This window comes from Pleurodeles waltl, chromosome 6 (genome assembly GCF_031143425.1).
Source record: "Pleurodeles waltl isolate 20211129_DDA chromosome 6, aPleWal1.hap1.20221129, whole genome shotgun sequence".
NCBI classification, from domain to species: Eukaryota; Metazoa; Chordata; class Amphibia; order Caudata; family Salamandridae; genus Pleurodeles; species Pleurodeles waltl.
The window spans coordinates 1,641,706,937-1,641,722,790 of NC_090445.1; the positions used below are offsets into that span (position 1 = coordinate 1,641,706,937).

Consider the following 15,854-nt stretch of genomic DNA (forward strand, 5'->3'; position numbering starts at 1 on the left):
TCCGAACCAGAGGGCGGAAAGAAAACAATCTAACAAAAGAGTTGATGCCCTCGCGCACGGTCACCAAGAGGAGGAGTCACTCTGTCCCGTGACTAGGAAAAAGCTTCTTAGATGAAAAACAAATTGTAACACTCTGAGCCCAACACTAGATGGCGATATATGCACAGCATGTGTATCAGCAGCTACACATGCCATCGAATATATATATATTTAAATATGGAAAATATCACTTACCCAGTGTACATCTGTTCGTGGCATGTTCCGCTGCAGATTCACATGCTGTGCATAAGTCTGCCATCTAGTGTTGGGCTCGGAGTGTTACAAGTTGTTTTTCTTCGAAGAAGTGTTTTCGGGTCACGGGATCGAGTGACTCCTCCTCTTCGGCTCCATTGCGCATGGGCATCGACTCCATGTTAGATTGTTTTCCCGCAGAGGGTAAGGTAGGAGTGATAGAGTATAAAGAAAAAAGATGTCCATGCAAATGGAATATTTTATATATATATGTACAAGTGTTTGTTCAACTTAAACGGCTACAGGCTTCCGGGGAGGTGGGAGGGTGCATGTGAATCTGCAGTGGAACATGCCACGAACAGATGTACGCTGGGTAAGTAGCATTTTCTGTTCAATGGCATGTGTAGCTGTGCACAGACTAAAAAGCAGTTGTTCCTCCCATAAAAGCGGTGGTTAGCCTGTAGGAGTTGAGGTTGTTAGAAATAATGTTCTTAGTACAGCTTGACCTACAGTGGTTTGCTGCACTGCTAAAGCATCTACACAATAATGTTTAGTAAATGTATGTGGTGTTGACCAAGTAGTTGCTTTACATATTTCAGCCATTGGTATATTTCCTAAGAAGGCCATTGTAGCCCCTTTTTTTCTTGTGGAATGTGTTTAGGTGCAACTAAGAGTTGTCTTTTAGCTTTAAGGTAACGTTTGGATGCATTTTGCTATCCATCTTGCTAAACCTTGTTTTGAAATGGGGTTACCAGTATGAGGTTTTGAAAGGCCACAAATAACTGTTAAGTTTTCCTGAATGAAAACTTAACAGTTTTCATTCTGTTTAGTTAAAATTGATAAAACTCCTGTCAGCCCAGCCACTTGCTAGAGACTGTGCAGATCAAATTATAAATGTGCCAGTAGCCTATATGTAGAGAACAAGACAGGGGTGCACTTTGTCCCTATTATGTTCATCCTTGGTGTGGAACCATTGGCATGCAGACTGCAGGACAGTGGGCGGGCTGAGGCATTCAATAATCAGGCAGGCTACATACAATCTCATTATATGCTGACAACCAGCTACTGTGTTTAAGCAACTCAAATGATAGTATACCAGAAGCAATGATGATCTCTTCCCCTGCGGACGTTGAAACTTAGTGACTAGCCTTAGACAGAGGACACACTTCTAAAATGGGAGAATGAGATATTCATGTACTTGGGGGTACAAATATATTTTAACGATCAGAGACTCGTGGCTGATAACCTCAAGAAAGCAGTTACATCAATGAAGCCATCCATCCCTTTTTGTTGCAGATCTTCCTTACCTTCCTTGGGGAGGGTCACAATTGCTAAAATGATAATGGTGTAATGCTCCCTGGACTGCTCCACTTTAGGGTGCTAACCACCTTAGCAAAGGGGACATTCTTTAGAGATCTGAACTCAATACTCTTGAAACTGATGTGAGGAAAAGCCAGAATAATGGCTGTAGTAAAAGCCAACCATTAGAAAGGGAAGGATTGAGGACTCTCAAATTTGCTTGCAACTCGGATCCTTATGGATCAGATGTAAGAGCCTGGGCAGAGCACATAAATATCCAAGAGGCAATACTGGTGGGGCCAGAGACTGACAAATTTCCATTGTAGATTGTTGTCACATGGCTAATAGATAGACATGCACAAAAACTAGATTACACAACGCATTAGCACCCACTCTAAATGCAAAGTGGGGATATAGTACACAGGGAACTAACCAAGAAAGACTGGAGGACCAGCCTAGAATGACCACAAAGTGTAACAAGAAATCCAAAACTTAGTCCGCTTGGTTCAGCTATCACAGCAGACCTATGTTTCTCCAGAAGACTGGCCAAGATTTACTTCAGTGCACCAGATCTGTGCCCCTGGCGCCACAAAATAAAAGATTTTTGTCACATGGCTCTAATCAGACGAATCTAGGGGTGGCATGGGTGGTCACAGAATTAACAGGGGAAAGGTTGAAACAACCCCCATGTCATTTCTGTTGTGCCTCATGCACAGACCAAAGAAAGTGAAACAAACATGCAGGCTTGTGGGTCGGACTTTGGTGTTAGCCAAACAAATACAGCCATGAACTGGAAAGCCACATGACTAGAATCGGTTTTAAAAATAAGCCACAGTGAAAGTAGAAGTCATTGCAATACAAAAAAGTCTACAATGTAGGGGGGACCCACACACAGTGGGAGGGACACCATTCTACTACCCATAGAGGCCGAAACAGAAGATAGACCACATGAAAATGCATCTCACTATGATTAGACATTAGAGTCATCTGAAAACCCCAACTAAAGCAACCTATTACTCTTTTTTTCAGGAAAGGGCATGCCAGAACCACGCTGGGATAGAAAGGAGTGTCTGTCAAAACAAATCTTTGAGGACTGAATGAGCAAGATGCAGTAAATTAGAGTTACACATCAGATGAAAATGTATAGTCATGTCTGCACTCTAAAATGTAATAGGTGTACATATCCGGAGTAAATTGATGTGATTCAAAGACTTCTAATTCAGGTCAAATATCAAACAGTCTGTTGAATGCATAAATGTAATCTTCTGTCAAAAGTTATGGATGCCTGATTGTCACCAAACATGGGCTTGGGTGTGTGTAACTGAAAAGGGAAAAATGTACTACAGAGCAATTTAAATTAAAAAAAGAAACCTTGCACCATATTTGTAGGATGAAAACAATGTGAAGCAAACATAGCATCCCTACATATTAACAAATCATTGTATTTATATAGGTAATTGCACATGCCCTCAAGTTATTGTAAATAATTATTTTGGGACAGACAAAAGCTCAAGGAACCAGCAACACAGTGAATCTTTGGGTCCTTAGTACGTCAGTGAATCAAATGATCTCAGAAGAACATTTGATCATACAACCATAACTTCAAAACATTCAAACAGAACTGTGCAAATTGCGTAAATCCACATTTATGAGCAGACACGCTTGAAGCAGCCAATGTTTTGCTTTGAAATTAGTTTTCAGCCACCCAACCTCATGGGTTTAGAATTAAAATTAGAATTAAAAAAACATGTGGAATTAAGTGATAAATTAAAAGGATGAAGCTTGGAGGTTAACAACAAGAAAAAGTACACAACGTGAAAGCAGAGTTTAGCAGTAAAACAGAATGTTAATTTTAATTTCATTTGATAAGTATTACCTCCTTTCCTATTTCTCCAATCTTGCAAGTGAAATTTTCATAGCGAATGGCCAGTCTGAACTATGGAAAACACATACTCAATACCGGTTACAAGCACAAATTAAAGAAAATTGGATAATCATGACGAAAAAATAACTGTCAAATTTGTAGTTAATTGTTACTTTCAGAGACAACTCCATCTGTACAGAAAACAAATAAAATAGTCTTTGGCAAATATACACTTAAATACTTTCTAGTGATTGCCATCATGTTGCCAGCAGATTACAGGCAATCACAACTGTAAATAATTTAATAAATACTACTGAGCAATATGAAAGTGAGTTACTTGTACTTGAACCAACAAAAGCAATCTATTCTCAAAACGCTTGATAGCTCGCTGCCAAGCAACATGTCAAAAGCAAAAGGAAAATACCTATAGATTAATATTTATTACGAAAATGGGCTATATTGATCATGCTCTTTCTTGTCAGTGATGGCTTTCTTTCATCCACAGGCCAGCAAACAAATTGAATTATTTAGCAGTATGTTTCTGCGATTACAAAGCAAAAGTTAGTTGAGGGCAAATGGTAACATCTTGCCAAAACAGAAAGTTTTATTACAAGTAACACCACCACAAAATACAGACTAAGGCTTTAAACCACTGAGACTGAAAATATACACATAATGTATTCTTCATCCCAAGAACACAACAAATATAATCCATCAAAATAGACCTTCACAGTTTTCAAACGTGCGTTGAGGATAACACTACCTTAACTCACTGCTTTAGAAATCACCGATCCCATGACCCGTGTTATAAACTACTGATTTATAACACACACAATGCTTGGCACTTGAGAATGGAATTTCTACAAGCATAGAAGGTCTTAAATTATATTTGAAGCAGCACAATAAACAAAATGAATAACAGACAAATGTATAATTTTGTGGAGGTGAACACGCGTAATAAAAATTACGGTATGACATTTAAAATATTTACAATGTCAGTGCTCAGAAAGAAACAAATAACAGAAGCTGCAGTCAAGAAAAAAAAACAGACAGCTGCTCTGAAGAGTTCACTATGCAGCAGTCATCAAACTTATCACAACTATCTGTTATTCTAATCCAAAGCCTCTTTTGAGCACACATTATTAATTGCACCAATCGAACCAAATTGAGTAGGATTTATTTATGTAGAAGGCCACAGGGAACAGGCTGCTTTGCATAGTTAGCCAATCAAATTAGGCAATTGGCTAATTAAGTACAACCACTTGGACCACCTCCGGAAAGTATGAAAACATGCAGGTGGAATATTAGATAGTTCTGCCTTAAAAGCTGCAGATTTTCATAGAACAATGCACATCTCTTTTTCGACAGGTACACACTTAACACACAATAATAGGAATGCAATATACAATGGACAAACACTTATTTTCCATTAGGATTTCTTGTACTGACTAACAAATATAAAACCAATGCTGACCCATGTCTGAAATTCAACACTATTTCACAGCAGCACTCAACAAGAACTGGGACAGGTAAATGGCAGGTTTCCATGGGGACCTTGTTGCTGCTTCAGATTCTTTTGGTATTAGAATGAAGGAGAATGTTCAAAAAAAGCTAATTTTCTGCAAAATACTGAATAGGTAAATCTAAGGTAAGCATCCCGCATTTTACAAAGTGAAAAAGGCCACAAGAACATTTGCTTTATATTTTAAGAAATGTTAAAAGAGCAGCTCAGTAATTTTGCAATGAAATCAAATGAAAGCAAAATAAAATAAGATGTTGTTTGTGGTTGGAGGTTTAATTTAATGGAGAAAAAAAGACTAAATCTTGTTTGCATGTACTCTTGATAGTAAACAAATAACATTATTCATTTCTTAGATAATGAGGACACTTTGCAAATGAATGAACAGGAAAGGGTTGTATTGTTCTGAAAGCACCTATTAAACACCTGGAACGTATGTCATCTATCATTCCATGTATATTCATAAAATAAAGTCAATCAACGTACAATGTAGCATTATATTTTATCGGGTCTGTACAGATGGGTAATACGCATCTTTTAAGCAAAAGTCATTTACAAAGCAAGCAAATCTGGCATATTTAAATATTTTACTCAAAACTGAAATAGTCTATACAGTCGTTTCAAACTTTATTTTAAGTTTTAGGTTTCAAAACTGAAACAAAAACTATCTGCATTTGAGGCAGCCTTTGAGTATCTTCCATTTATAAAAACATATCTGTGAGTTCTACTATACAGGGATATTTCCAATTTTATTTCAAAAGAACAACATGAAAAAATGAAAAGGAGTGTGTGTGAAAAGCTCCCCTCCAGTGAAAAAAATATAATGTAGACTTTCTTCTTTGTTTGCAATATGAATTAAATAGTGGTGAGGGAAAGTAAACAAATATTTAACAATGTATCTGCTATAAAACAGGCAGTACTCTGTTTTAGGACAAAACATTTTATTTGTGATCAGTGCTTTATACTCTATACATCCTTCACAAATTTACCTTAAATTTTACAGACTCTGATACTTCATTTAAAATGTAAGTTTGTAACTTCTAGTTCTTCCATATAACAGAAGGCTGGTATAAGTTATACTCTGAGAATGAGGTAACATTTCACAGTACATTTTTCAAGTTTTAGATAGCTAACTTCCATTTTGTTAAAATCATATTAGGAAAAGATGCTCTTTACAAATGATTTTTCTCAAGTATGTGCTTAAAGAAAAAAAGGATAAAAAGGCCTTGTTCTTCTAACATTCTGTACTGTGGTGTCTGGTTCAAAATGAAACAGCTTCTGCCATTAGTTAATAGAATGAATAGTGGGGAACAGGATATGTTGGGAATTTCATAACAGGTAACAGAACCATTCTCTTGGGTATACCTATAGAGAGAAGAAATGGAAACGGCTCTAAATAAGTTTAAATATCCAAGAAAATCAGTTCAGTGTTTGCAATAAAGTCAATGTTAGTCTTTCCAGATTAGCCAATAAAATGTTATCAGCATACAAACAAAAGAGTATGTTGCATATTTCTTAGCAGAATGTTGCAAAAGGCAATATTTGTTGGCATGTCTCTTAATATAAATCAAAGACATGGTGTCAGACTTTTGGAGTACAACAAATATAACATTTTTTATTTTTATTTGCAGCAGTCTCTAAAATATACCTACTTCAAAGCTATTCACTTTAAACAGGAACAGACTCTTCATTATTCTGAGCCACATAAATATGGGTAAATTTAACAACCAAATTGACTTGAATTTCTTTCAATTTCTTCAGAGTAAAATAAATGCGGACATAGTGACCTTGTATTTTTTAGATGGCCAGTAAGGATAAATAAGGAAGATATTGGAGATGCCTATCATTTTCTTATTTTTTGTTATTCTACTTAACTGAAATCTGGAAAGATTAACTTCTATTCAATTACATATTATGACGTTCTTGTGGCCTCACAAACTTGTGTGGTCATTGTAAATGGTGTCCATTAATCTTTTAAACGATAAATCTAGTTAGAAATCACAAAGCAGCAACAGAGGGTATTCAAAAGTACCACATGATCAAGAAATGGAATTTCCCAACATGCAACATATTACAAAGGTAAATCAATATTTACCCCAAAGCCAAAAACGTTTGATCACAAGTTTGCTTCACAGTTAAGACAAACATCCTTGATTAAGTGAAAAATGGGCACAAGAGCTGCAAAACCATTTGAAGTCAGCAATACGTTAAACAAATAAAAGATAAACCTTATGTCCTGTGATTAGATATTTACATGGCAATATTACATTACTACGTAATGTCAAAGTTGTGGAGGATAAATCTAAGTAAGACAATGCTAATTGTGTTGTTCGGACTCTTCAACATGTGCAATATTCTGTACATAGTGCATGACTACAGAAAAATTATTTATTCCAAAATAGACAAACTTTAGTGTTAATATTCAAAGATTGTATGGCTGAAAATTATATGAGCACAGAGACGCTTGGATCTTTATATTATATTTTTTAAGGATTGTTAACCTTGTAAAGCAGATACAAAAAATCTCTGCTTTTGGGATATATTTCAAAGCAATAGAACACTTTCTGGTCAAAATGGAGCTCAAACCCTATTCAAGGTCCTTGTCTACTCCTAGCAAGGCAATTAAAAGATTATTTTCTATGCTAACTTCGCAATGTATAGAAATATGGCAGAATGTGGTTCGAATTTCCTGAGAAGTTTAAATAATACATTCAGTGGAAAAACATTTCAGCTACACTGTGTTCCAAAACAATCTTTTAAACCTACTCGAACATACCCAACACAAGCCTCTAAAGTTCATGCAAAAACAGAGTCTGGGAGGAAATAATTATATTTGAAAAAGGGTACCAGTCAGGTGAGCTTCAAGCTTTTTTGTATGTACACACTACTTGGTTGAAGATGCAACCCGAATGCAAAGGAAGAATTTTGTTTTTAAATATAAAATGCAGGCTGAAGCCCTTAAAGGTGAAAAATAGTCTGAGGCAGCTCACAAACAAAGTAAATGAATAAATAAAATGGCGCTTTTCCCCCTATCTCTTTTCCAGAGAAAAAACATTCTTAGATTCAGTTTCTTCCAAATGAAGTACACAATTAAATGAGGAAATTGTGTTTCAAAAGTAGAGGAATAAATAAATTTCTCATTTGAGAAGTAAGAAAATTGGCTCTTCAGGCAGATCACATTTGCCGGGTGACAGTCAAGTGCCATCCAATTTAATCTGGAGTTTAATTATGCTAAAATGTGTGAGACTTTACATTAGCAAGGTCAGTTAGTCCTTGTAAGAAAATAAGTTACTTACCTGTAAGTATAGTTCTCCAGTATTGGAATCTTTCATAGATTCACATGCTTGAATCATTCTCCTTCGTCGAGATGGGAGTCCCCAGTACCTTAGAAAAGACAATGTCCCAAAGACATAACAGCAATAACATTAAAACTCTACATTTTAGCAATCTATCCAAGTCCTTATGTAAAAAAGGACCAAACTTGAGCTTCAGCCAATCAGAGTACCTCACCCTCTTGAACCCTCCTGAGAGAAGCTCCAGTACCTCAAATTTTCTAAGCACTAGTGCGCATGTTAACGGTTGAACAAGAGATGTTGAAGGTGAGCTTCCCCCGGGAGGCAGGTGGGTCGCATGTGAATCTATGAAAGATTCCAATACTGGAGAACTATAGTTACATGTAAGTAACTTATTTTCTTACTTCAGTATTGGAACTTTCATCGATTCACATGTTTGAATCAGACTATAAAGCAGTATTCATAGCAAACTGCATTGACTACATCATTCAAATTAATGAGATCACTGAGCTGTCCTTAATAACATGAAAACATTATGTTCCATACATCTAATATCATTTATCTGTTCAAACACTTATATACTATGAAAGACATATGCAAATGAAACATATAAAGCTTAAACCATGCAATGTGTCTAATAGAAAAGAAGGATAGAGGGAGGCAAAGTGAGCTTACTGTTACTGGAACAGATGTCTCAGGACTGCCTGACCAACTGCCACATCTCCCTTAGGGATGGCATCCAGACAATAGAACTTTGTAAACGTGTGAGTAGTCTTCCAGGAGGCTGCTCTGCAAATGTCCTGCAGGGGTACACCTGTAAACAGTGCCATGGACGCCTAGACAGATCTCGTAGTGTGCGCCCTTACTGAGGAATGTAAAGGCTTTCCAGCTGCTTGGTGGCAAAAGTTTATAGCAGCTAATATCCACCTGGCTATACTCTGCTTGGAAAGGCCTGCCCCTTCCTAGGGGCACTATACACAACAAATAATTGAGTAGTCTTTCTAAAATGCTTGGTTCTTTCCAAGTAAAATTTGAGATTTCTTTTGATGTCCGAGTGCAGAGCTCTCTCTGCCGGAGATGTTGGGTTCGGAAATAAAGATTTCAAAACCAATGGTTGGTTAATATGAAAGTCTGGTGGCAGCCTTGGAACAAACTTGGGGTTTGTACAAAGTATCACTCTATCTTGTTTAAATTGAAGGAAAGGCTCTTGAACGGTCAACGCCTGGATCGCCCTGACCAGTCTAGAAGACGTGAGGCTAGCAACAGAGCTAATTTCCAAGATAAATGCTTTTAATCCACCCTGTGTATCGGTTCAAATGGGTGTTTCATAAGCTGAGGGAGAACCGTGTTGAGTTGCCAAGATGGTGGAGGAGTCCTTACTGGCGGAAAAACTCAAAAAAATCCTTTGAGAAATTGTCTGATCAATCTAGAAGACCACAGAGATGGTGACGTCAGCGAACGTCTGAAGCGAGATATAGCCGCCAAGTGCACACTGATGGATGCATGCGCAAAGCCTGTAGACGCCAGATGGAGGAGATAGGGCAATATTCGCTCCGGCGGTGATAGCAGTGGATCAATCTGCTGCTTCTGACACCACAAACAAAATCTCTTCCATCTTAAAGAGTACAGTTTGGTGGTGCTATCTGCTCTGGCTTTTGCCAGAATATCCCAACACTCAGGGTAAATGTTTAAATGGGCGAACTCACTGTGTTCAGGAGCCAGGCCGATAATTTGAGTGATCTGGGGTCCGGATGTAAAATCTGGCCCTCGTTCCTTGTTAAGAGCTGTGGTGAAACTTTCAGCGGAATGCGATCCACCTCAGAGAACAGGAGCAGTTCCGAGAACCAATGTTGGCGGGGCCAAAACAGAGCTATCAGTATGAGCCTGCAATGCTCCTGTTTGATCTTTGCAAGCACTCTTGAGATTAGAAGAATGGGTGGAAAAGCGTAGACAAATATTCCGCACCATGCCATCGAAAACGCATTCCCCCAAGAGCCCGGATGGTGAACCCAACTTGCATATTAGCGGCATTTGATGTTCTGCGGAGCTGCAAAAAGATCCAGTTTCCCCCACCTCCTGAAGACCTGGTCGAGCACCTCCTGGTTCAGCTCCCATTAATGACAGTAGGACATCAGTCTGCTGGGAGTGTCTGCTGTCTCGTTCTGCCTTTCTGGTAGATGTTCTGCTCGTAGACTGATGCCATTACGAATGGCCCAATTCCAAATAGTCTGCGATTCCCGAGACAGGAGAAGAGATTTCGTTCCCCCTTGGTTTTTCAAATAATGCATTGCTGCAGTATTGTCCGTTCTTATGAGAACTGCTGAGTGCTTTATTCTCAGGAGGAAAGCCTGCAGGGCCAGGGAGACCGCTCTCAACTCCAGGAAGTTGATGTGATATTTTTGGAAGGAGTTGATCCACTTTCCACTGACCTGAAGGTCTTGAAGATACGCTCCCCACCCCTCTAGGGAAGCATCCGTGGTGATGGCTAACGGAGGGCGAGTGGGTAGGAAAGGAAGACCGACTGCAATGTTTCCCTGGTCTGTACACCAGTGGATCGCTTGAACCATCCAAGGAGTTGTTAAGCAAACAAGTCTCTCCATTGAAGGGAAAGCTCCGTCTTTGATGGTGTTGATGTTTGCCCCTAAAAAGGTTGTCACTATTGTTGGCAATACAGGGAGTGCAGAATTATTAGGCAAGTTGTATTTTTGAGGATTAATTTTATTATTGAACAACAACCATGTTCTCAATGAACCCAAAAAACTCATTAATATCAAAGCTGAATATTTTTGGAAGTAGTTTTTAGTTTGTTTTTAGTTTTAGCTATGTTAGGGGGATATCTGTGTGTGCAGGTGACTATTACTGTGCATAATTATAAGGCAACTTAACAAAAAAAAAATATATACCCATTTCAATTATTTATTATTACCAGTGAAACCAATATAACATCTCAACATTCACAAATATACATTTCTGACATTCAAAAACAAAACAAAAACAAATCAGTGACCAATATAGCCACCTTTCTTTGCAAGGACACTCAAAAGCTTGCCATCCATGGATTCTGTCAGTGTTTTGATCTGTTCACCATCAACATTGCGTGCAGCAGCAACCACAGCCTCCCAGACACTGTTCAGAGAGGTGTACTGTTTTCCCTCCTTGTAAATCTCACATTTGATGATGGACCACAGGTTCTCAATGGGGTTCAGATCAGGTGAACAAGGAGGCCATGTCATTAGATTTCCTTCTTTTATACCCTTTCTTGCCAGCCACGCTGTGGAGTACTTGGACGCGTGTGATGGAGCATTGTCCTGCATGAAAATCATGTTTTTCTTGAAGGATGCAGACTTCTTCCTGTACCACTGCTTGAAGAAGGTGTCTTCCAGGAACTGGCAGTAGGACTGGGAGTTGAGCTTGACTCCATCCTCAACCCGAAAAGGCCCCACAAGCTCATCTTTGATGATACCAGCCCAAACCAGTACTCCACCTCCACCTTGCTGGCGTCTGAGTCGGACTGGAGCTCTCTGCCCTTTACCAATCCAGCCACGGGCCCATCCATCTGGCCCATCAAGACTCACTCTCATTTCATCAGTCCATAAAACCTTAGAAAAATCAGTCTTGAGATATTTATTGGCCCAGTCTTGATGTTTCAGCTTGTGTGTCTTGTTCAGTGGTGGTCGTCTTTCAGCCTTTCTTACCTTGGCCATGTCTCTGAGTATTGCACACCTTGTGCTTTTGGGCACTCCAGTGATGTTTCAGCTCTGAAATATGGCCAAACTGGTGGCAAGTGGCATCGTGGCAGCTGCACGCTTGACTTTTCTCAGTTCATGGGCAGTTATTTTGCGCCTTGGTTTTTCCACACGCTTCTTGCGACCCTGTTGACTATTTTGAATGAAACGCTTGATTGTTCGATGATCACGCTTCAGAAGCTTTGCAATTTTAAGAGTGCTGCATCCCTCTGCAAGATATCTCACTATTTTTGACTTTTCGGAGCCTGTCAAGTCCTTCTTTTGACCCATTTTGCCAAAGGAAAGGAAGTTGCCTAATAATTATGCACACCTGATATAGGGTGTTGATGTCATTATACCACACCCCTTCTCATTACAGAGATGCACATCACCTAATATGCTTAATTGGTAGTAGGCTTTCGAGCCTATACAGCTTGGAGTAAGACAACATGCATAAAGAGGATGATGTGGTCAAAATACTCATTTGCCTAATAATTCTGCACTCCCTGTATGTTCGACTTGTTCTGATTCAAAGTGCGACCCAGCTCGTTGAATAATGCTATGCTGTTGAGTCATGAGCTGCCTGAGACAACCGCACTTTTATGAGCCAATCGTCTAAGTAGGGAAACATTTGCAATTTTTTCTTTCTCAGAAAAGCTGCTACCGGAGCTAGGCACTTTGTAAAGATTCTGGGGGCGGACTTCAGGCCAAATGGAAGAACCTTGAATTGGAAATGGCTGCTGGCTACCGCGAAACTGAGATATTTTCTGTGGGCAGGTGAAATCGGAATATGAAAGTAAGCGCCCTGTAGATCCAGAGACACCATATAATCTCCGTGATTCATGCGTAGAAGAATATCTTGCAATGTGACCATGCGAAAAGTTTGGCGTTTCAGGTATTTGTTTAGGTCCCTGAGATCTAGAATGGGAGATCTAGATTCCCAGTTTTTGCGCACCAGAAAGAAACGGGAGTAAAAACCTTTGCCTTTTTCTGAAGAAGGAACCCTCTCTATCGCTCCCTTCCTGAGCATGGTCACGACCTCCAGCCGGAGTTGTTTTAGATGCTTCTGAAATAAGGTATGAAGAGGATGAGAAGGTAGGCGTTTAATGAACTCTAAAGAATGACCAAATTGAACAATCTTTAAAACCCACCGATCTGAAGTTATTTGTTCCCATTTACGAAAGAAGTGTGACATCCTTCCCCCTATCTTCTGGATTTGTGGTAAGGTTGTAGCCGGAGCCTGGAACATGTCATTGATGTCTGACCACCTCTTTGCTCGGACGTGGTCTACCCCCCTAGGAGGGGGTCTGGAATAGGACCCCTGAGGTGGTTGCCTTTGGGAGTATTGAAGTCGAAACTGCTGTGTAGCATAGGAGGGGTAACGAAAGCTCTGTTAACCCCCTTGATATGTCGAGACTCCTCAACCTCTGGAGGTACGAAAGGGCATCCTCTTAAACTGAAGTGTTCCTCAGGACCTTGCAGTGCCTGTGTGATTTGATGGCTTGCAGGGCCACATCAACATGCTTGCCGAAAACAGCCTCTCCATCAAAAGGGAGGTCCAATAACTTATTCTGAACCACTAGACGAAAGAAAGTTGCCCTAAGCCAGCCTTGACGGCGCAGCACTGCCCCACCAGCTAGCTGCCTAAAAGCTGTGGTTGCTATATCCATGGCGCAGTCTATCACCTCAGCCGAGGTGTGCTCTCCCTCTAAGAAGATTTTCTTCACCTCCACCTTAGAGTCTTCTGAAAGGTGGTCTAGATTCGGGGCAATATCAGCCCTCAGCTGTCTGTCATACCTCCCCAGGATTGCCAATGATTTTGCTGCTCTTACTATCAGACCGGACATGGAAGAAAAACGCTTCCCGATGTTGTCCAGTCTTCTCCCTTCTTTGTCTGGAGGAGCTGAAATTGGCATTGATGGATTTTTGTAACGCCTCTGCGCTGCCTGGGTTATGACCGGGTCAGGCTTCGGGTGACTAACTAGACACGCCAGGGCATCCTCTGGGGCCTTATATTTTTTGACCAATCTAGACAAGACTGCAGTCACTGTAGTTGGATTTCTCATCACTTTGAGACCTTCCTCCCAGATGTAGCCTACTATCGGTATAAGGCGGGCACTCTTCTGATAAGGCTCCTTGAAGTCATATAAAAAACAATCCATCTGCTAAGATGGCATGGGTATCGCAAATCTCTGTACTGGTCTCTCCAGCAGATTATGGAACCCCCCAATATCTCCTGGGGAAGAATCCACTGGAGTAAGCGATGGAGATGAGGGTGTCGGCAATATATAGTTGTGCCAATCAGAGTTCGCATCCTGCAATTCTCCTTCTCTCTCTTCATCCGAAGAGTCAGTAACCTGCATGAAAGACCTTTGCGGGGAACTTCTGGCCGATCTAGGAGATAACCTAGGTTGTGGCCGTGGAATGGCAGACATTGAGGGAGGAGGCGCCTTTTGAATGTCCGATTGTGGCGCTGATGGAAACCTCTTTTTGTAATCTGATAAACTGTAAATCAGAAATAAGGGAACTTGGACACAGACTTTGGCTCTCATTTCAACATCGGATGACAGTCGGCTGCCTATGTGGTCAGGAACCCGCCGGCTGCATTTGGACATCCCCGCTAGGCCGTAAACATTGCAGCCGGCGGCAATGTGGCGTTGCGGCGGGTGCAGCAGCACCCGTCGCGCTTTCCACTGTCTGCCAAGCAGACAGTGGAAATCGCGATGGGGCTGTGCCTGGGGCATGGGCACTGCATGGGCAGTGCAGGGGCCCCCAGGGGCACCCCGAGTCCCCTTACCGCCAGCCTTTCCATGGCGGTCTTCACCACCGCACTGCTGGCAGCGCTGCCCTGGCGGATTACGACCGCCGGGACCACCATGGCGGTATTCCGCCGGTCCAGGCGATATGACCGTGGTGCTTTCGCCACAGTCAAAATATGCTGTGTAGTACCGCCAGCCTGTTGGCGGTACTACGGTCACATTTCCCCTGGCGGTCACCGACCGCTAGGGTTGAAATGAGGGCCTATGTCTTCTGGTACATATGACTGTTGTCGTTGAGGAGAATAATACTGTTGATAATATTCCTCTTCATCCTCTTGACACTTAACATGGAGTTGTGAAGGGCTATGGTGTGCCCCAAATGGCCCATCCTCATCAGAATCTTCCTCCAAAAGATGCATTGGGATTAATGGTGTAACCTTACTTGGACATGTAGCTCTTGGAGTGATATCTCCTCTTCCAGAAACAGACTGCATTTTTCTCCTCGTCGCTGACGGTACCGTTGACGAGGTCATCGACGAAGTTGTGTCTGATAGACCTACTGCCCTTGTCGACGGTGTAGCAGACGATAGAGTAGACGTAGGAATCCTCGTTGTCGATGGTGTCGTTGACGGAGCTGTCGTCGGAATCGTCGACAACGTCTTGATCTTCAACATCGATGGCCTAGATTTTGTTACCGTCGTTGTCGATGTCGTTGATAAGCAAGAAGTCACCATCGAGAGACTGGTTACCGTCGCAGCCGCTGCGTACGTTCTCGTCGACGACAGAAGCTGAGGAAGGCTTTCTGAACACTGTCAGAACCTTTGGAAGAGGCGTAGAAGGCTCTGAGGAAGGTTTGGGTACCTCCTTTGATGTTGAAGGCCGATACCTGGACTTAGAGGAGGATCTTCTCTGCTGAGGTGAGGATGAGAGACTGCGGCCTTCACCAGACCCCTGTGAGGTCTTTTTGAAAGTCTTTGAGGGTTGTTTTGAGCCCTTTTCAGAATGAGGTGATCTTCGACTCTTTTGTGACTTCTTAGAAGACCGTGAAGACTCCTCACTGTCAGAATCTGAGACAGGGTTTTTTCTTGATTTAAGCTTCTGGAGCCATATCAACAATCTCCCCTCTCTATCCTTTAAAGTCTTTGAGGAAAATGTACGACGTAC

The 15,854-nt window shown here is 41.0% G+C and overlaps 1 protein-coding gene across 4 annotated transcripts in view; it reads right to left on the reverse strand.

The window, feature by feature from the left end:
• Positions 1 to 5,837: 5,837 nt before the first annotated feature.
• Positions 5,838 to 15,854, reverse strand: part of STRBP (spermatid perinuclear RNA binding protein) — a 451,011-nt gene continuing 440,994 nt past the window's right edge. For all 4 annotated transcript variants that reach the window (XM_069241550.1, XM_069241553.1, XM_069241551.1 and 1 more), the window contains one exon: positions 5,838 to 6,278. In XM_069241550.1, coding sequence (XP_069097651.1) covers positions 6,202 to 6,278 — 77 coding nt within the window. In that variant the 3' untranslated portion in view covers positions 5,838 to 6,201. The remainder of the gene's footprint in view (positions 6,279 to 15,854) is intronic.